At 44.1% G+C, this 21,204-nt stretch overlaps 1 protein-coding gene across 15 annotated transcripts in view; it reads left to right on the top strand.

The window, feature by feature from the left end:
- Positions 1-21,204, top strand: part of akap7 (A kinase (PRKA) anchor protein 7) — a 209,997-nt gene that overhangs the window by 47,485 nt on the left and 141,308 nt on the right. For all 15 annotated transcript variants that reach the window (XR_015079540.1, XR_015079539.1, XR_015079538.1 and 12 more), the window contains exons 4-5: positions 2,413-2,549; positions 4,240-4,400. Coding sequence is in view for 9 of the 15 variants with exons in the window: in XM_085997133.1 (XP_085853259.1) it covers positions 2,413-2,549; positions 4,240-4,400 (298 nt within the window). In the remaining 6 variants the exon portion in view is untranslated. The remainder of the gene's footprint in view (positions 1-2,412; positions 2,550-4,239; positions 4,401-21,204) is intronic.

Below are 21,204 nucleotides of genomic sequence, written 5' to 3'. Positions count from 1 at the left end.
CATTTTTACGAAGCTAACAGCAGTGAGGTGTAAATCGTCCAGCGATTTGTGGCGATTCACAACTCACGGTGTAGCTATTCCTCGCCACAAATTGTTGTTTTTTTTACACATTAATAACGGCGTGCATATATAACTTGCCATTATTTTCCCAGCAAATTCTGGGCCAATGTTTCAACTGGTAACATAGTGATTCAGTTCATCGGAGATCCAAACATCTGCAAGGCTCCTTGCTCATGGCTACTCTTTTCCAAAATGTTTCTGTAGCTTTAAGTATCTTTCTTTGTATTTTTCCTATGTACTATCAAATCTATAGTCAGACTAAAAATAAGGAAACTTTGCAAAGTTATACTGAAAAGGCACGACTCCTTTGAAATATTCAGCCCATTGTTTCAGACCTGGGTTGTTTATGTTCCCCAAGAAAGTAATGACCTGAAACAGCATTGGAGATTTGACCCCATGGGGAACAAATATGAAGCATGGAATTCAGTGATTTTTGGGAGTTCTATCTGCACCATAGAGTTCTAGGACGTAGGTTTGTACCCGCGACTCTCTGCAGGGTGAGTTTAATGTTACTGCGGGAGGCCCTGTGTGATAGGCCAGCTTTGTTTGTTTAGCCCCTAGTAGCAGGTTGTAAAGTGATATTGACAAGAGGACTCGAAGCAGCTTGGCTGATCTCCTGGCTGGTATGTGGTGCATAGAATGAGAAGGCGGCAAAGGGAGAAAACATGTTTTTTGTAAAAAGCAAAGGTGCAAGCGTTTGTATAGTTTATTTTTTCACTTAGAAATTTCCATTATTCAGAAGTTAGTTTCACTTATTTTTCCTCTCTAGTTTCCCTTGGATTTTTCTCCCTCACCTTTCCTCTTCTGAAGATGGCTTTTCATTGTGCTGGTGTATTGTTCACCTGGTGGTGCAGCCCTCCAGTGCGTCACCCAAGAGCCCATCCGTCATGTGTGGGCCTGGAGAGTGTTGGTGTACTTGGGGCCATCTCAGTTGAGCTTGATGCCCATAACATGCACTTTCAGCAGCAGTTGCTGAATAATAATTGAATATGGAAGGGGGAATTCTGTCGGATGCCCTACCCTCTACCGCCCACAGATGTTGAAGCTGATTATAGAACTACCCCAGCTGAAATGAGCTGCCTTGGCACAGGCTAGAGACAGAACTTGAGACAGAACTTGAGATGTTTCTGTTTGTATTAGTTAACTGCCACGCATGTGGTATACTTATCCACTTGAGTTATCGTGGGAGAATTTTACTGCACCTGATTCAGGTCCACAGCATCTTGTGATCATCTGTGTAATGCTTTGAAATATTGGAAAAACTGTATGTAAAACTCAGTGGAATGTTGCGTCTCTAGCCAATTATGAGCCTTAGGCTAAATGGCACTGACCTTCTTAGAACCCACAACCCAATCCAGCATTTTTATCAAGTGTGATGTGTTAATTTAGTAATCTTTTCAATTGGAAACTGCATAGATTCACTTATACTAATTGGCTGCACATCTGCATATACTGTGAGATTATTTTGTGGACCTGCATGCAATGTTTCTGTAATTATTTAATGGTTTCTTTAAAAAAAAAAATAATTAAACCAATAAGTTCACTGACAACGTGAGCTTGTATGTTCTGTGAATACTGGTCACAAGTCTCTTTACATTCCTTCCAGCTGAAAAACAAGTTCATTAATTGATGTTTATAATGGTTATTCAGAGTTCCCAGCCTGAGCATACAATAACTAATTGTTAGCTAGCTCCCTCTGTAGGCTAATTTGTGTACTTATCAAAAAGATTTTTGTCCTGATCAAATAAAGGTTGCTCTGTAAAACATTATATTTTTATGAAGGCTGAAAACAATGCAACCCCCCCCTCCCCCCAACAGCTTTCAACATGTTGCATCATCTTCACACAAAAATGGACTCTTTACTTTGAATATCTGATTTGGGGTGGGAAAGAGAATATATCAAAATGTGACATTTCTAGAAGAACCGAAGGGGGTGTTCCGTCTGAATTTATAACCCAGGATGTTTTTATAAAAACTGTCGCAATGTGCTTTGGTAAATATATAATTACTCACTTTAGGCTAAGACATTGTAGGAGGTAAAATTGTTTGTGTAAGTTCCATATTGTCAATTGCTTCAGTTTCTGAAGCAGCTAAAATATTCTGTAACACTGATTGGGAAAAAAACCTTTTCCTTCTTGCTCTGTTTTGAGCTTTCTCGCAATTGTTTTCCCCTGCAATCATTCACTTACGTCATTGCATGTAACTGCTAATGGAACCTGTATCAAAACTAAAGTTTCTCAGCAGGTAACTTCCTGCTATGTGTGGATTATTTCTACCTTGGATTGCTATAAGTTTATTTTACTAGAAATATATCCAGGTTAATTTTTTTTAAATTTTCTGTGTTTACTTAAGATTGTAGGTGGTATCAAGGCTGTGCAAGACATTGCAGTCCAAATGGATGAAAGTCTCTCCAAGGCCATGATACCAGTTGCCTGTCTTCATGTCACCATTCTTGTGACATACCTTGCAAGTGAGGTGGAGGTGAACAAGTGAGTTCCTTGCAATGAATGTTAAACTGGATAATACAATTCAGTTGTGTAACATTTGTAGAAGTATTATAAAATGTTTATTCAATACTATATTTTCCCACTTATTTTATTTTCCTGCCTTCCCAAGCTGCACACCATTCCTTGGCAGATTGCTTGGATGAGTGTCCTACTCCTGGGGGAAAGAGGAGTCATTGAAATTGTGTACCTGCCCTCTAAGCTGATGAATGATGGAGAGCAGAGAGAAAGTAACTTAACCAAAAAAACATTGATTACTTAAATAGCTTGCTGCTATGATGTTTTCCTTCTCCTCTCACTGGTTTAGTTGCCATTTCCTTTTGTGGCCTTCACTTTGCATTCTACTTGATTCACTAACCTGCCGCCTTTATCCTGAACCATGCATAGCTTCAGGCTTCTCAGGACATTTCATTTTTGTTACTTTTTCAAAACGTTTAGGAAAATATACAAATTTTTTTACAGAAAAGTCTTGTACAATAAATTGCCAGGCCTGGACATGTGTAATCTGGGCGTAAATCAATTACGTGGCTTAAAAGATTGCAGAATTTTAAGCGTAAGTGAGTTACACACAGAATGACAATACAACCAAATCTCCTCAATTTTTTTTCAGCTGTCCATCACAACCCCCCCCCCCCCCCCCAAGCCCAAACAAATCTCTGCCCACAAAATATTCAAATGTGAGTATCTTCCAATTGCGCTTGTTCAGAGGATCTCTTCACATTACGACCAGATTTTCAGCCACTGCAGAAAACAAACTCACTCTTCTGGTGTTTTATTGCTAATTTTTGAGTGTTTAAAATAAACTTCATTCTCACTGAAACCTGCACTATATTTTCTGTTTCTTTTCATGCATTTTTATGACATAAGTATAAGTCACATAAAATATTGAAAAGCTTCCCCAAATGCAGGCTCTTAAACATGCTGTGTCTGGTGTGCATGAAGGAAGGTTAAATGAGTTTAAACTTAAGTTTTCATACTTAAAGAAGAAATAGATGGTGTGGGTTCGGTGCTTTCCTTGGGCCCCGATTATTTACGCTGATTTCCGCCCATTTTATGTTTGGGTGTATTCTAATGAGATTGGGAGGATACTTGGGCATAACTTGACATTGGTAAAATGGGCATGACATTGAGTGCATGTTCAGGTCTAACTTCCAGGTTGCACCAACAGAGGAAACGCCAGACCTCCCAGTCATTTGTTTCCCATCACAGATTTCTGACTCCAATTCTTATTTCCAGTTCCTACACCCATTTCTGCAGTGTGCATCTCTTGGAAACTTAGAAACGATGCACAGTTTTGATGTGCAGTAAAAAACAAAGTCATTTGATATCCTATCCTTGTCTACCTTTCTAGATCTATAAAGAGAAACACAGTTAATATTTACCCTTTTCACAGCCACAAAGTTGTATTTAAGTTTGTAAAAATGGCTCTTCAGTGTTGTTTTATATTTCAGATCGTGCTGCTTTGCTCAGTTTCATAATTGTTCAGTACATTTTGTAAGGATTTTAGTAGCAAAATAAAAACTGTATTTTCAGTAACTGCCAGAATATTTTTTTAAATATTTTGACCAAGTAATTACTAGGCCATTGCCAGAGTTTTTGCATGAGTGGAACTGGGTGATGAGAGTTCGAACCCTTTCCTTTGTTTATGTAAGCTGTTTGATTTTCTTTCTGGCAGAGCAGTGAGTGCTATTGAAGAATGCAAGGAGACGATGCAGGGAATCCTGCAGGGAACGCAGCTGGCCCTGCGATTTCAAGGGATTGCAGATTTTAGAGGTGAAGTGGTATTTGCGCGACTGGTGCAAAACGAACACCTGACGACTCTAGCACTTATTACAGGTAAGTAGTTTGGTTTGAATTTGCTTCCAAAGGTGTTTTATATTATCATGCTCAAGAGAAAATGTATTAAGTTGCAGTTCTGCAAATATTTTTGAATAATTTCTGTCAAAATGTCCTGTTTACAGCAAATGTACTCCGAACTTGGGAGTTTAAAAAAAAATTAAATACTTCCTAATTAAATCTTTTCTGGAATACTCGCCCAAAAGTACTGCTTTGTAGTGGTTTTTCAAGGCTGGTGTCTCTTTCAGTTCGGCTTTTATTTTTTTAACATTCACAACTTTTGACTTGATGCGCAGGAATATTTTGTTTGGGTTGAGTTTAAGGTATAAGTGAGGTTTGAATGTTCTCCCACAGAATGTTTTGTTCCTTTAATTTTTTTCCCCTTTTTGCTCGTGGCACCGTAATTGTGGTTCTTCTATGAGGAGAGATTGAGTAGATTAGGCCTATACTCTCTCGAGTTTAGAAGAATGAGAGGTGATCTCATTGAAACATATCAGATTCTGAGGGGGACTGACAGGATAAATGCCGAGAGATTGTTTCCACTGGCTGGATTGTCTAGAGCTAGGGGGCGTAGTCTCAGGACAAGGGGTTGGCCTTTTAAGACTGAGAGGAGGAATTTCTTCACTCAGAGGGTTGTGAATCTTTGGAATTCTCTACCCCAGAGGGCTGTGGATGCTGAGTCATTGAGTATATTCGAGGCTGAGATAGATAGATTTTTGGACTCTCGGGGAATCGAGGGATATGGGGATCGGGCGGGAAAGTGGAGTTGAGGTCGAAGATCAGCCATGATCTTATTGAATGGTGGAGCAGGCTCGAAGGGCCGTATGACCTACTCCTGCTCCTAATTCTTATTTTTTCGTGTTCTTATGTAATGCTTTACAAAGTTTTCATTTTTCTTGTGAAACATCAAAGCAAGTGGATGAATTCTCAAAAAGTCAGCTGCAGTTTTGTCTGGGTGAACGCATAATTAACAAACTTGGGGCAAAGTTATACTATAAGTACCTGCTTAGGGCAGCGCAGACAGGCAGTATACCGCCGGTTGTGTGACCTTCGGCCAGGGAATATAGAACTTCACATAGAAGCTGACTTACATGTGCAGAGCTTTGCTGACTGGTGGCTGAATGCTGATTGCATTTTATTGTTAACAAAGAGCAAACGGAATAGTTCATTATTTGCTAACACTAAAAAGGATGAAAAAATGAAATTTTGAAAAATTCGTACAGTGACATCAGATGCGTTTTTTTAGACCTACCATTAACATTGATGTTGGATGATCAGAAAGTGAGCAGCCTTGAATATATCCACACAATTAAAACTGATGAAACATTTCACTTGTCTAATTACAATATTACAAAACATTAAAGGATATGAATACTTTACAAAATAAAATGATGTGCAACTTTGAATGATGTGGATATTTTAAAATACAGTGAGATAACTTCACATCTGTAACACTCCATACAAAGTATCACTCTGTTGGAGACTTTCTTTCCATCAAAGGGACATTTGTTAGATTCAGACCAACAAACTGTTCTTTGAAATATCTGATCAAAGGCAAGATGTGATCTACAAAATGCAATAGCCCAGAACAAATCCCTTTTCTTTAGTAAACACCTTGACTGTGTACTGATATAAAAATTGGAACAGCACAAATCCACAATTTATGATGGTACTTACATGCAATTTATTGATTGGCAGACACCACCAGGTTTTTTTCTATTCGTTCCTGGGATGTGTGTCTCGCTGGCAAGGCCAGCATTTATTGCCCATCCCTAGTTACCCTTGAGAAGGTGGTGGTGAGTCGCCGCCTTCAACCGCTGCAGTCCGTGTGGTGAAGGTACAGGTAGACTATCCTTTATCCGAAAACCTTGGGACCAGCTGAGTTTCGGTTTTTGGAATTTTTCGGATTTCAGAAGGTATTGGGAAATTTGTCGGGGGTCGGCGGGGGCGGGTGGTCGGGGTGGGGGTCGGCGGGGGGTCGGGGGTGGGGGTTGGCGGGGGAGAAAAGAATATCGGACGGGCCGCTGCAGCTATCGGACGGGCCGCTGTATTGTCGGGTTCACTCTCCCGGTACCTCCTTCACACTGCCCGGCTCGGCCTGCAATCTCCTACCCAGGAGGGAACTCTGTGACCCTCTGCACTGCTCAGCGTAAGTCGTGCGCCACTCTGGTCATGTCGTGCGCACGACTTACGCTGAACGAAAAAACTTTCGGTTTTTAGAGGTTTTCGGTTTTCGGAAGTTCGGATAAAGGATAGTCTACCTGTACTCCCATAGTGCTGTTAAGGAGGGAGTTCCAGGATTTTGACCTAGCGACGATGAAGGAACGGCGATATACTTCCAAGTCAGGATGGTGTGTGACTTGGAGGAGAACTTGGAGGTAGTGGTGTTCCCATGCGCCTGCTGCCCTTGTCCTTCTAGGTGGTAGAGGTTGCGGGTTTGGGAGGTGCTGTTGAAGAAGCCTTGGCGAGTTGCCACAGTGCATCTTGTACATTGTACACAAAGCAGCCACAGTGCACTGGTGGTGGAGGGAATTAATGTTTAAAATGGTGGATGGGGCGCCAATTAAGGGGGCTGCTTTATCCTGAATGGTGTCGAGCTTCTTGAGTGCTGTTGGAGCTGCACTCATCCAGGCAAGTGGAGAGTATTCAATCACACTTCTGACTTGTGCCTTGTAGATGGTGGAAAGGTTTTGGGGAGTCAGGAAGTGAGACACTCGCCACAGAATACACAGCCTCTGACCTGCTCTTGTAGCCACAGCATTTATGTGGCTGGTCCAGTTAAGTTTCCTGTCAATGGTGACCCCCAGGATGCTGATGGTGCGGGATTTGGCGATGGTAATGCCGTTGAATGTCATGGGAGGTGGTTAGACTCTCGCTTGTTGGAGGTAGTCATTGCCTGGCACTTGTGTGGTGCGAATGTTACCTGCCACTTATCAGCCCAAGCCTGAATGTTGTCCAGTTCATGAGGGCATGGACTGGTTCATTACCTGAGGAGTTGCGAATGGAACTCAACACTGTGCAATCATCAGCGAACATCCCCACTTTTGACCTTGTGATGGAGGGAAGGTCATTGATGAATCAGTTGCAGATGGTTGGGCCTGGGACACTGCCCTGAGGAACTCCTGCAGCAATGTCCTGGGGCTGAGATGATTTACCTCCAACACCGACAGCCATTCTTCTTTGTGCTATGTATGACTCCAGGCAGTGGAGAGTTTTCCCCCTGATTCCCATTGACTTCAATTTTACTAGGGCTCCTTAATGCTGCACTCAGTCAAATGCTGCCTTGATGTCAAGGGCAGTCACTCTCAACTCACCTCGGGAATTCAGCTCCTTTGTCCATGTTTGGACCAAGGCTGTAATGAGGTCTGGAGCCGAGTGGTCTTGGTGGAACCCAAATTGAGCATCAGCGAGCAGGTTATCGGTGAGTAAATGCCACTTGATAGCACTGTCGACGACGCCTTCCATCACTTTGCTGATGATTGAGAGTAGACAGATGGGGCGGTAATTGGCCGGATCGGATTTGTCCTGCTTTTTGTGGACAGGACATACCTGGGCAATTTTTCACATTGTCGGGTAGTGCTGCAGCTGTACTGGAACAGCTTGGCTAGTTCTGGAGCACAAGTCTTCAGCACGACAGCAGGGATGTTGTCAGGGCCCATAGTCTTTGCTATATCCAGTGTGCTCAGCCGTTTCTTGATATCGCATTGAGTGAATTGAATTAGCTGAAGACTGGCTTCTGTGATGGTGGGGACCTCGGGAGGAGGCCGAGATGGATTATCCATTCGGCACTTCTGGCTGAAGATGGTTGCTAACACTTCAGCCTTGTCATTTGCACTCGCTCCGCCATCATTGAGGATGGTGATATTCATGGAGCCTCGTCCTCCCGTTAGTTGTTCAATTGTCCACCACCATTCACGATTGGATGTGGCGGGACTGCAGAGCTTTGATCTGATCCGTTGGTTGTGGGATCGCTTAGCCCTGTCTATAGCTGCTGCTTCCGCTGTTTAGGTTGAACAGATGGACATGAGCCCGGAAGGTGAGATTAGAAATGAAATAAATGCATTTAAAATAAAAAGAGGAGATATATTAAATAAACGAATCAAACTCAAAGAGGAAAGAAACACTGGTCCGGATGGGTTACATCCGCGCATTTTAAAAGAATCTAGGGAAGAGATAGTAGGCGCATTACTACACATATTTAATAATTTGTTAAAAAAAGGTGTAGTACCAGAGGACTGGTGGATAGCTAACATAACACCTATATTTAAGAAGGGAGATAGAACATGTCCAGTGAACTATAGACCAGCCAGCTTAACATCGGTGGTAGGAAAAATAATGGAATCCCTACTAAAGGAGAAAATAGAAGAACATCTAGAAGCCAAAAATATAATAATGAATAGTCAATATGGATTTCAAAAGGGAAAGTCTTGCTTTACCAACCTCATTCAATTTTTTGAAGCGGTAACGCAGAGAATAGACGAGGGTAATGTAGTAGATGTAATTCATCTGGATTTTCAAAATGCCATCAATAAGGTGTCCTGGTAGCTAAGAGACTTTCTGGAGAGCGTGCCTGCGACAGGAATGTCTTTGCCTTCTGTCCTTCTAGGGTGTGGACGTGATACGATCGCTCAGTGTCAGCTGGCTGGATGACGACTGCTGGCTTCCAGTAGTCATGCTCCTGGATTCTGACGGATTCTCCATTGTGCAACGGCGGCGGTAGTCTAGCTGACCTGTCATAGTATCTCTTTTGGTGTTGCTGTCTCTGTACACGTTTTGCATGCACTTGCTTGCAGCTGAGGACCTCTGGCTGCAGCTGCTGGTTGGTGCTTGGAAGGATTGAGCGAAGTCTGCGGCTCATCAACAGCTGTGCTGGTGACTTGAAGTTGTCAACCGGAGTGTTGCGGTACTCAAGGAGACTGATGTAGGGGTCTCTTATGTCCGCTTTGGCTTTGTCCATGAGTGTTTTTGCAATCTGAACACCAAGGAACAACACTGTCATTCCAACGAGAGGATCAGTTCAACAGAGTGTGATGAACAGAGCAATACACATCATACTTACCTGAACCTGAATTGTTGACCGATTCAGGAGCATGCTCAGTTCCATACCACACAAGGTCGGGACGAGAGGTCAAGCCTAGAGTTATCCTTGACTTGTGAACTGTCAAAGGGTGTAGGCGGATCGCTGCCCTAAAAAAAAACTGTACATCGTTATTGAAACGTAATGGACGCACGATCAGGATACTGGAATATGAAGCTCGCGGAAGAGTCATCTAAGCTAACAACGTTCAACACACCATTTGGACGCTACCGATTTCTGCGTTTACCATTTGGTCTTATCTCAGCTCAGGATGAATTCCAGCGGAAGATCGACGAAACCTATGAAGGCCTCGACGGAGTAGTCGCAATCGTAGACGACATCCTCATCTATGGCAAGAATAGAGAGGAACATGACAGGAACCTCCGTGCGATGCTACAAAGATCACGGCAGAAGTTGGGTAGTGGTGTTCCACAAGGATCAGTGCTGGGACCACTGTTGGTCACAATTTATATCAACGATTTAGACTTTGGAATCAAAAACACAATTTCTAAATTTGCGGTGACACTAAATTGGGGGAGATAGTCGATACTGAGGAGGACTGCAACAAATTACAGGAGGACATTAATAAACTTGCAGAATGGGTATATAATTGGCAAATGAATTTCAACACAGATAAATGTGAGGTATTACATTTTGGTAGGAAGAATAGGGAGGTCACTTATTACTTGGAGTGAGAGAGTCTAGGTGGGGTAGAGGAACAAAGGGATCTCGGACTACAAATACACAAATCGCTAAAAGTAGCGACACCGGCTAACAAGACCATTTATTAAAAAAAGCAAACCAAGCACCAGGGTTTATTTCTAGAGGGATAGAATTGTAAAATAGTGCAGTTATGCTAAACTTGTATTGAACCTTGGTTAGACCACACTTAAGAGTACTGCGTACAATTCTGGTCACCATATTCTAAAAAGGATATAGAGGTACTGGATTGTTTGAGCAACTGACGCATAGGTGCGTTGATTTCGGAGAGGCTCGGGGCAAACTTGGCTAAGTAGTTAACCATGCCTAGTACTGTCTCTAGCTCGGCGCGGTTTTTTGGCGGCTCCATCTTCTTAATGGCGGAGATTTTCTCTGGATCTGCCTTAATGCCATCAGTTGAGAGGCGATGCCCAAAATAACTGATCTCGGTGGATCCGATTATGCTTTTCTCAGGGTTGAGCCGGATACCCTTCTCCCGTGATCTTTGTAGCATCGCACGGAGGTTCCTGTCATGTTCCTCTCTATTCTTGCCATAGATGAGGATGTCGTCTACGATTGCGACTACTCCGTCGAGGCCTTCATAGGTTTCGTCGATCTTCCGCTGGAATTCATCCTGAGCTGAGATAAGACCAAATGGTAAACGCAGAAATCGGTAGCGTCCAAATGGTGTGTTGAACGTTGTTAGCTTAGATGACTCTTCCGCGAGCTTCATATTCCAGTATCCTGATCGTGCGTCCATTACACTGAAATAATGTGCTCCCAGTAGCGTTGGTAGAGGGTAGTGAGGGCATTTGATAGCCTTGTTCAAATGTCTGGGGTCGAGACAGACTCTGAGCTTGCCTGTACGTGGTTTCTCAACCACTACTATTGCGTTGACCCACTCTGTCGGTTCTGTTTCCTGGACGATGATTTCTGTATTCTCCATGCTCTGCAGCTCCTCCTTCAGGTGACTATGTAGAGCAAGGGGTATCCTTCTTGGTGGGCAAACCACAGGGGTTGCTGCTGGGTCATGGTGAATAGTGCATTCACCTGGGAATAGTCTGATTCCTTTGAAAATGTCAGCAAACTCCTCCATGACTGTCTGCTTCTCAACTGGTGCTGTCAATGATAGCACTAGCTTGACGAGGTCCATGTCTAAACATGCCTTTAGACCTAGCACTGGAGGTGCTCGAGTGTCAACAATGTAAAAGTCCAACTTCATGTCGCTTTCTTTGTACTTGCATTTCATCACGCATGTGCCTTTTACAATGAGCTGCTCACCCCCATAGCTGGTCAGTCTGCGTGAGGTGGGCTGTAGCTCACACTCATCCTTCAAGCTGTGATACTCACTCAGAGGAATTACATTAACCTGAGCTCCAGTGTCTAGTTTAAACTTAAGCTCTTTGCCCTGTTTTCCTATCTCAATATCTGCAAAGGCTTATTCAGTCTCTGAAATCTGTTTTTTCTGTGACACAGAATCAAGAAACAGTTTCTCTGCATTTGGCTCTCTATCTGGCATTTGGCTGTCACTCACTGTGTGTACTGCGCTTCCAAAAACAGTCCTGCAAACTTTAGCAAAGTGGTTCCGTTTACCACATTTAGCACATTGCCTTCCTTTGGCGGGGCAGTGCTCCTTTTCTCCATGCATCTTGTTTCCACAATAGCCACAGTTTTTGAAGCGTTTTATGTCTGTGTCGCTCATTTTTAGAACTCTCTCTGTTCTTTCTGTTCTGAAACACGCTCTCTGGGCGGTGTTCTTTGGTGTGTGTCTATTAACTGCGTGCACTGTCTGTTCACGCGAGCTGCTCGTGGCGCCGGTTATGGTTTTCAACTGTGCTTGGGCTATCTCGTGCGATCTAGCTATGTCCATAGCTTTGTCCAGCGTTAGCCCGGACCCAACATTCAAAAGTTTCTCTCTCACTTTAGCTGAATGTATTCCAAACACGATGCAGTCTCTGACCATCTCATCTTTATCTGCATATTCACAGTCTTTTACCAGCAGTTTTAACTCAGTCACGAACTGTTCAAACGACTCACTAGCTCCTTGTACTTTCTCCTGAAACTTGTACCTAGCGAATATCGTATTTGTCTTGGGCATCACTATATTTCAAAACGGTTAAAATAACTTTTCAGTACTTTTGCTTCATCCGCGGTGAGAGACCATGTGTTAAAAATGCCTCTCCCTTTTTCTCCGATCCACAGGAGTAGGTAGCTGCGTCTTTCTTCCTCCCCTTTGCTTTTCAACGGACCCGAGAACAGCAACTCCACGTGTTGCTTGAACTTGCGCCATTCTCTATGTAAGTTCAAAGATTCCCAATTCATTCGAGGTAAGGGAGCTCCAACGATGTCCATTTCAAATCCCACTTCTGACACCATGTCTTGTTTTGCACAAAAATAATAACTTGCAGGACAACGGAGTATTACAGTTTAACTCTTTTATTAAGCATTAGGTCTGTGATCTTAATCATACAGCACAGTGGGGAAAAGCCTGGCATTAGGCCCCCTAGCCTGGTTCTTCAAAACAATAGTAGTCCTTACAGATGCCTGCAGGCCAATGACAACTCAGCATGTGATCACATGTGAATATAATAGGTATTCCTTACAAATGCCTGCGGGCCAATGATAATTCAATATGCAAATGTCACACTTCTTTACCCAGATGGTGGTGAGAATGTGGAACTTGCCACAGCGAGTCGTTGAGGCAAACAGTATAGATGCATTTAAGGGGAGGTTAGATGAGCATATGAGGGAGAAAGGAATAGAGGGTTATGCTGATAGAGTTAGATGAGGAAAGACAGGAGGAGGCTCGTGTGGAGCATAAAACGCCAGCATGGACTGGTTGGGCCAAATGGCCTGTTTCTGTGCTGTATATCTTATGTAATCCTATGTATGTAGTCCTGTGTTGCAGCTTCCCCAGGTTGGCACCTCATTTTTATGTATGCCTGGTGCTACTCCTGGCATGCTCTTCTGCACTCTTCATTGAACCAGGTTTGTTCTCCTGGCTTGGTGGTAATGGTAGAGTGAGGGATATGCTGGACCATGAGGTCCATGTGCTAGTATTCAATTCTGCTGTTGTTGATGACCCACAGCGCCTCATGGATGCCCAGTTTTGAGCTGCTAGATCTGTTCTAAATCTATCCCATTTAGCATGGTGGTAGTGCCACACATCACGATGGAGGGTGTCCTTGGTGTGAAGACGGGACTTTGTCGCCACAAGGACTGTGCGGTGGTCACTGCTGCCAATACTGTCATGGACAGATGCATCTGTGACAGGTAGATTGGTGAGGACGAGGTCAAGTAGGTTTTTCCCTCGTGTTGGTTCTCTCACCACCTGCCACAGGCCTAGTCTGGCAGCGATGTTCTTCAGGGCTCGGCCAGCTTGGTCACCAAGCCACTCTTGGTGCTGGACATTGAAGTCCCCCACCCAGAGCACATTTTGTGCCCTTGCTACCCTCAGTGCTTCATCCAAGTGGTGGTCAACATAGAGGAGTACTGATTCATCAGCTGAGGGAGGGAGACAGGTGGTAATCAGCAGGAGGTTTTCTTGCCCATGCTTGACCTGATGCCATGAGACTTCCTGGGGTCCGGACTCAATTTTGAGGAGTCCCAGGGCCACTCCCTCCCGACTATACCACTGTGACGCCCCCTCTGGTGGGTCTGCCCTGCCAGTGAGGCAGGACATACCCAGGGATGGTGATGGAGAAATCTGGGACATTGGCTGGAAGGTATGATTCTGAGAGTATGACTATGTCAGGCTGTTGCTTGACTAGTCTGTGGGACAGCTCTCCCAATTTTGTCACAAGTTCCCAGATGTTAGTGAAGAGGACTTTGCAGAGTCGACTGGGCTGGTTATGCCTTTGTCATGTCTGAAGCCAGTACCTAGGTCGATGCTTTTTGTAGTGGTTTGGTACAACTGAGTGGCTTGCTAGGCCATTTCAAAGGGCAGTTAAGAGTTAACCACATTGCTGTGGGTCTGGAGTCACATATAGGCCAGACCAGGTGAGGACAGCAGGTTTCCTTCCCTAAAGGACATTAGTGAACCAGATGGATTTTTACAACAATCTGATAGTTTCAAGGTCACCGATACTGATACTAGCTTTTTATTCCAGATTTAATTAATTGAATTAAAATTCTCCAGCTGCCATGGTGGGATTTGAACTCACGTCTCTGGCTGCCCATGAGAACATTGGAATAGTCAAGTCTGGAGGTGATAAAGGCATGGATGAGGCTTTCAGCGGCAGATGGGCTGCATATGCACAAAATTCAATAGACCACTAAAAACCTTTGTACCCTGAGTATTCTGATCACGCGTGAGTGAATGGAGGCTATTTAGCTTACAAATGTTTATGCATTGCCAAGTTGTTTCTCTCCTGTCACAGGAGAGTGACCTCTGTGGATTGCTCTCTCTCTCCTGTTTACTTTTACATTGGGCATAATGCTCTGCTGTGGAATGACCCAGTTACTCCACCAGTGAGAATGTGGGTGAAAAATATTTCCAGATGAACTAATGAACACAGAATTTGGCACCTTTTGACCAGTATAAATGTCAGGAATACCAAACAATTATCATCTAGGAAACTTACAAAGAAGGGTGCAGACTGTACCAAAGATCTGATGTCAGTCATCTGTGGAGATATGAAATATTAAATGACTTGGCTTTACCAAGAGTGAAACATGAGACATTGACCTTATTTCTTTACATAACCTTTTGATGTTGCTAAAAGTGGATAATCAACATTATAAATCTTTTCTCTCACTTGAAGGCTATGATTTATGCTGGAATATGTTTCCGTGGGTGGTAGTATTCTGCCCAAGTAGCCATTTTTCATTGGTGAGTTTAGACAGTGACTGTCAGTGGATTTGAGGGTCTTCACTTCCATTTTTAAAATTTGTTGTTGGGATTTGGGCAGCACTGGCAAGGCAGCATTTTATTGCTGCTCCCTAGTTGCTCTGAGGACATTAAGAGTCAACCACACCCTTATCTGATATCTGCATATGCACTTCCAGGAGGGATACTTTATGATCAGGATTGAGGACCCTGTCTGTTGTTTTTTGTATCTCCTGCCGGAAGTACTGAGACCAGTTGTCTTCCAATACCCTCATCCCAGCTGAGATCTAATGTGCTAGAGACCAGAGATCTAACCTGGGATCTTCCTAATCTATGTGGTATGGTACCACAGCACATGGTAGGGGAGAGTGCCTGCTTCTGGATACTGCACACAGTTTCCTCTTCGAGTTTTTAAAAAAAATACCTGACTGACTTCGCATTCCAAACTGTAAAATCTCTTGCAGATCCTCCTTTTAAAAGATGTAAAAAGAGATCTGAATTGGTTAATGTGTTGTGTGAATATGTATATTGTGTTCTCTGTGATAGGAAATAATCTGAACTAAATTACAAATGTAAGATTAGTCTCATACAGACTTGGCATAATTTCTGATTGTAGCATTAGCTATGAAGCGTTTCGTCTGCGGAATACTTCTCCTATGCACTGGCACACTGCGGTGGTTAGAGAACAGTTTGTGCTGCAGGGTGATGCACTGCTTCGAGATCTCTGACTTGTTTTATGGGGCTCCTGCAAGGCTCCTGGGTAGCGTGGCTGGAAAGAAATGCTGCAGCTGAACACAATGAGGTAAATTATTTCCCCCAGTGCAGACTTCAGGAAGCCAGCCATTTTGAGGGCCAGGCCTCATTAGCATTTGGCTGGGGCGGGGTGCGGGCGGAAAACAAGTCCGCTAGCTCCAGGCCATCACAATACTGTGCCGGAAGAAGGTGCATGCTCCACCCCGTACTGCCCTAAAATGGCAAACAGGTTCCGATGTTGTCATAGGATGTCGATTTGCATATTTAAAGGGCCGACCGCTTGATTCAGGCAGGTGCGCCGGCTGTCCAGTGGTGGGTCAGGGGGAAGATTATTACGGCCATAGCGATGGCGGGAATGGGACGATAAATAATTCTCACCATTTTTGGGGTGCTACTGCCCTATTTCTGCCAGTGTATGCCCTATTTAAATATTCTCTCTTTCAGTCTTGCAACAGTTTTGCAATGGGTCCTGAACATTTTTACTCTTTTAGTGCCTAAACCACTATGCCCACAAATATTTTTGTTAGTAGGATGGCAAGAAATGTAAGATATGCAGTGTCTATCTTTCCAGACTGAAGTGGAAAGTCATACAATGTATATTTTTATTAATTACAGGATTTGACTGATATTTATAGGTTCACGATTGGCATCTTAGCTTTGGTTTATTCCCACTTGTGTTGAATTTTAGTTGGCTTTTCTATATAAATTCTCCTTGTATATCTGGTTGTAATGTAATTACATGTGAACTCTTGTCCTTGCCTATATATAGTTCTAATATAATTGCTGGCTGACCTGTTGTCCATGTCAGTGATATTCCTAGTTTGTATGACTGTGAACTGTATTGATTATCTCGGTAGAAATAAGGCTGGCTATAGAATATCTAGTGGTCATGTTACAGGATAAAGTAATACTTATACTAATTAAAAATATAATTTAAAGTTAATTAAAGAAGTAATGTTTTGAATTTATTCTGCATATGAAAAAGAAAAAGAAAGCCTTGCATTTATATAGTGCCTTTCATGACCTCAGGACGTCCCAAAGCGCTTTACAGCCAATTAAGTACCTTTGAAGTGGAGTCACTGTTGTAATGCAGGAAATGCGGCTGCCAATTTGCAAACAGCAAGGTCATACAGGCAGCAATGTGACAATGACCAGATAACCTGTTTTAGTGAGTTGATTGAGAGATAAATATTGGCCAGGACACTGGGGATAACTCCCCTGCTCTTCTTCAAAATCATGCCATGGGATGTTTTAAGAACATATAAGAAATAGGAGTAGGAGTAGGCCCTTTGAGCCTGCCCTGCTATTCAATAAGCTCATGGTTGATTTTCTACCTCATCTCCACTTTCCTGCACTATCCCCACATCCCTTGATTCCCTTAATATTCAAAAATTTATCGATCACTATCTTGAATATACTCAACAACTGGATACTGCAAAGGCTATGGGCCCTGACAACATTCCGGCAATAGTACTGAAGACTTGTGCTCCAGAACTAGCTGCGCCCCTAGCCAAGCTGTTCCAGTACAGCTACAACACTGGCATCTACCCGGCAATGTGGAAAATTGCCCAAGTATGTCCTGTCTACAAAAAGCAGGACAAATCCGACCCGGCCAATTACCGTCCCATCAATCTACTCGCAATCATCAGCAAAGTGATGGAAGGTGTCGTCGACAGTGCTATCAAGCGGCACTTACTCAGCAATAACCTGCTAACTGACGCCCAGTTTGGGTTCCGCCAGGGCCACTCAGCTCCTGACCTCATTACAGCCTTGGTCTAAACATGGACAAAAGAGGTGAACTCAAGAGGTGAGGTGAGAGTGACTGCCCTTGACATCAAGGCAGCATTTGATCGAGTGTGGCATCAAGGAGCCCTTGCAAAACTGAAGTCAATGGGAATCGAGGGGAAAACTCTCCATTGGTTGGAATCATACCTAGCACAAAGGAAGTTGGCTGTCATTGTTGGAGGTCATTCATCTCAATCACATGACATCACTGCAGGAGTTCCTCAGGGCAGTGTCCTAGGCCCAACCATCTTCAGCTGTTTCATCAATGACCTTCCCTCCATCATAAGGTCAGAAGTGGGGATGTTCGCTGATGATTGCACACTGTTCAGCACCATTCGAGACTCGTCAGATACTGACGCAGTCCGTGTCCATATGCAGCAAGACCTGGACAACATTCAGACTTGGGCTGACAAGTGGCAAGTAACATTCGCACCACACAAGTGCCAGGCAATGACCATCTCCAACAAGCGAGACTCTAACCATCTCCCCTTGACATTCAATGGCATTACCATCGCTGAATCCCCCACTATCAACATCCTGGGGGTTACCATTGATCAGAAACTGAACTGGACCAGCCATATAAATACTGTGGCTACAAGAGCAGGCCAGAGGCTGGGAATTCTGCGGCGAGTGTCTCACCTCCTGACTCCCCAAAGCCTTTCCACCATCTACAAGGCACAAGTCAGGAGTGTGATGGAATACTCTCCACTTGCCTGGATGAGTGCAGCTCCAACAACACTCAAGAAGCTCGACACCATTCAGGATAAAGCAGCCCGCTTGATTGGCACTCCATCCACCACCTTCAACATTCACTCCCTCCACCACCGGCGCACTGTGGCTGCAGTGTGTACCATCTACAAGATGCACTGCAGTAACTCGCCAAAGCTCCTTCAACAGCACCTTCCAAACCCACGACCTCTACCACTTAGAAGGACAAGGGCAGCAGACGCATGGGAACATCACCACCTACAAGTTCCCCTCCAAGCCACACACCATCCTGACTTGGACCTGTATTGCCGTTCCTTCACTGTCGCTGGGCCAAAATCCTGGAACTCCCTTCCTTAACAGCATTGTGGGTGTACCTACACCATATGGACTGCAGTGGTTCAAGAAGGCGGCTCACTACCATCTTCTCAAGGGCAATTAGGGATGGGCACTAAATGCAGGCCTAGCCAGCGACGCCCACATCCCATCAATGAATTAAAAAAAAAAGAGCCTCCACAGCCCTTTGGGGTAGAGAATTCCAAAGATTCAGCACCCTCTTGAGTGAAGAAATTTCTCCTCATCTCAGTCCTAAATGGCCGACCCCTTATTCTGAGACTGTAACCCATGGTTCTAGACTCCCCAGCCAGGGGAAACATCCTCCCTGCATCTACCCTGTCAAGCCGTGTAAGAATTTTGTATATTTTACGTCCACCTGAGAGGTCAGAAAGGGCTTTGGTACAACATTTCAGTGCTGCACTGGAGTGCCAGTCTATATTTTTCTACTCTAGTCTCTGGAGTGGGACATGAACCCACAACCTCCTCACTCAGAGGCAAGAGAGTTACTACTTGAGCCATGGCCACCCCAAATAAAGTGTACATAATGGTTTAGCTCTGCAGACTTGAAATTAATCTGATTCTGCACCAGGCATGGCGCTCACTCACGTCCATTATAAGATCCTCCCTCTGTTCCCGTCGTTGTACAGGTGGGGACCCTCACCTGGCAGTCAAGACTATTTTGATTACCTTGGTCAGTGCAGACTAATTGAGGCACATGCACTGCTATCATGCGACATGGCTGGTATTCCATAGGATGGTTTGAAAGAACTTGAGCCATTTTATGAGCTGCCATTGGAATTCTAATTGCTGTTCTTTAGCTGCAAACTGTTAGTTTGAAAATGCCTAATGAAAGTATAAAGCACAGACCAACAAAATGAAGGATTTCTTAGATAGTCTTAGTTGCTGAGATATACACAGCTGTTGCCTTTATTGAGCTGTTTAGGTGCAAATGCACCTGTTTGGCTTGCTTTTTGTGATTTTTATTAATTGTTTGTCGTTCACTGCTTCTGTGTTTTGTTGTTGTGAGAGAAAGGAAGACAGGGAAACTTGCAGCTTCTCAAATCTGTACCATATTTGTTATTTGTGCATGATTCTCCTGGACCTTGAGAGGAGCTAAGGATATCCCTACAGGCCTACCTCTTTAGTTGCAGGTTTCAGAGCAGGAAACACTTCCTGAAAGTGGAGTTGATGTAAAAGTTCAGCCATGATCTTATTGAATGGCAGAGCAGGCTCGATGGGCCGTATGGCCTACTCCTGCTCCTAGTTCTTCTGTTCTTATATCAGACTTAAATTTACCTTTTTACTAGTTTAAACCTGTTAACTCTTGTGTACTTTTGCAATTTAGTTTAAAGTAATTTTCTGGATTTACCTTTTTCCATATCACTTACATTACCTTGTATGCCTCTAAAAGATCACCTCTGAGATGCTTCCTTTCAAGGCTGAAAAGTCCAAGGGCTAGAAATTCATTATAGCCAAGAAATGGGCAGTGTTTCGACTAAAAATGGTTAAGTAGCGCCAGTTGAAAATCGTCTAGGCTGCATGCAAAATTCATCCTCCTCATTAAAATGATTGCAGTTATGATTCTCGTCTAAAAACCCAAGCTCATACAGTGAAAAGATGGACCAATATCGGGGGCAGTCTAAACGCAAGTAATGATTGCTGCAGGCTTTTTTCACTACTTAAAGGGAAGGTTCATTGATGCTGTTAGCACCTCATTCTCAGTATTGTTGGGTGTGCGTGTGTGCAGCTGCCTCAACAACTATAAGAACAACAACAAGGAGAAGGAGCACTTATTTACAAATCCTGATGGCAGATCACCACCCCAGGGAGAGAGCCCGGAGGTTTTCTGATGAAACTTTGGAGGCATTGGTTTTAGTGGTGGAGAGAAAGCAGGTGGTTCTGTACCCGCCAACTGGCAGGAGGCCCTCGCCACAAGTCTGCCGGACTATGTGGAGGGTGAAGTTTAATGAGCTCACTCGGGTGGTCAGGGTGAGTGAAGGCTTCAACAAATGCTACACACCACCATCTGTACCACAAGGCGCTCACACTGCTCAGTGCACCACACCTCCAGCACTCACCCACTGACAATCTCTACCTAGCAACACTCACACCCACATCTCACACCTTGCACACAATGACAGCTATTCGAATATGGCAGGCACAAGGGTCAGTAGTTATTAGAATTTGTGATATATGTTTATAGATAAATTTATTAAGTGTGTTTGGAATATTTTGTGGTCTCTCTCATTTCACCTTTATGCCCAGGAGGACGCTGTGATATGGTGTGAGACAGGGATTATATGATGGGGATGTGGTGAGCTACGGGGATCTGGGGTTTCATTCTTCCGAATCGGAGTCTGATGAGCTAGTTATGGACAGCCCGTCCGGAAGGCCGATTGTCTTGCTGCCTCCGTCCTCCCTCCTGTTCCTCCTCCTCGTCCTCCTCCTCCTCTGCCTTTCATCCTCCTCGTCCTCCTCCTCCACTGCCTCGTCATCGTCATCCTCCCCTGCCTCGCCCTCCTCCTCCTCCTCTGCCTTGTCGTCCTCATCCTCCTCCTCCTCCTCCTCCTCCTCCTCCTCCTCCTCTGCCTCGTCATCCTCCTCCTCATTCTCCTCCTCCT

The sequence above is a fragment of the Somniosus microcephalus genome, chromosome 9 (assembly GCF_052327205.1).
Source record: "Somniosus microcephalus isolate GS21.2 chromosome 9, FLI_Smic_1.0, whole genome shotgun sequence".
Lineage (NCBI taxonomy): Eukaryota > Metazoa > Chordata > Chondrichthyes > Squaliformes > Somniosidae > Somniosus > Somniosus microcephalus.
The sequence above is the reverse complement of the archived record's forward strand: the minus strand, read 5'-3'. Positions and strand labels throughout refer to the sequence as shown.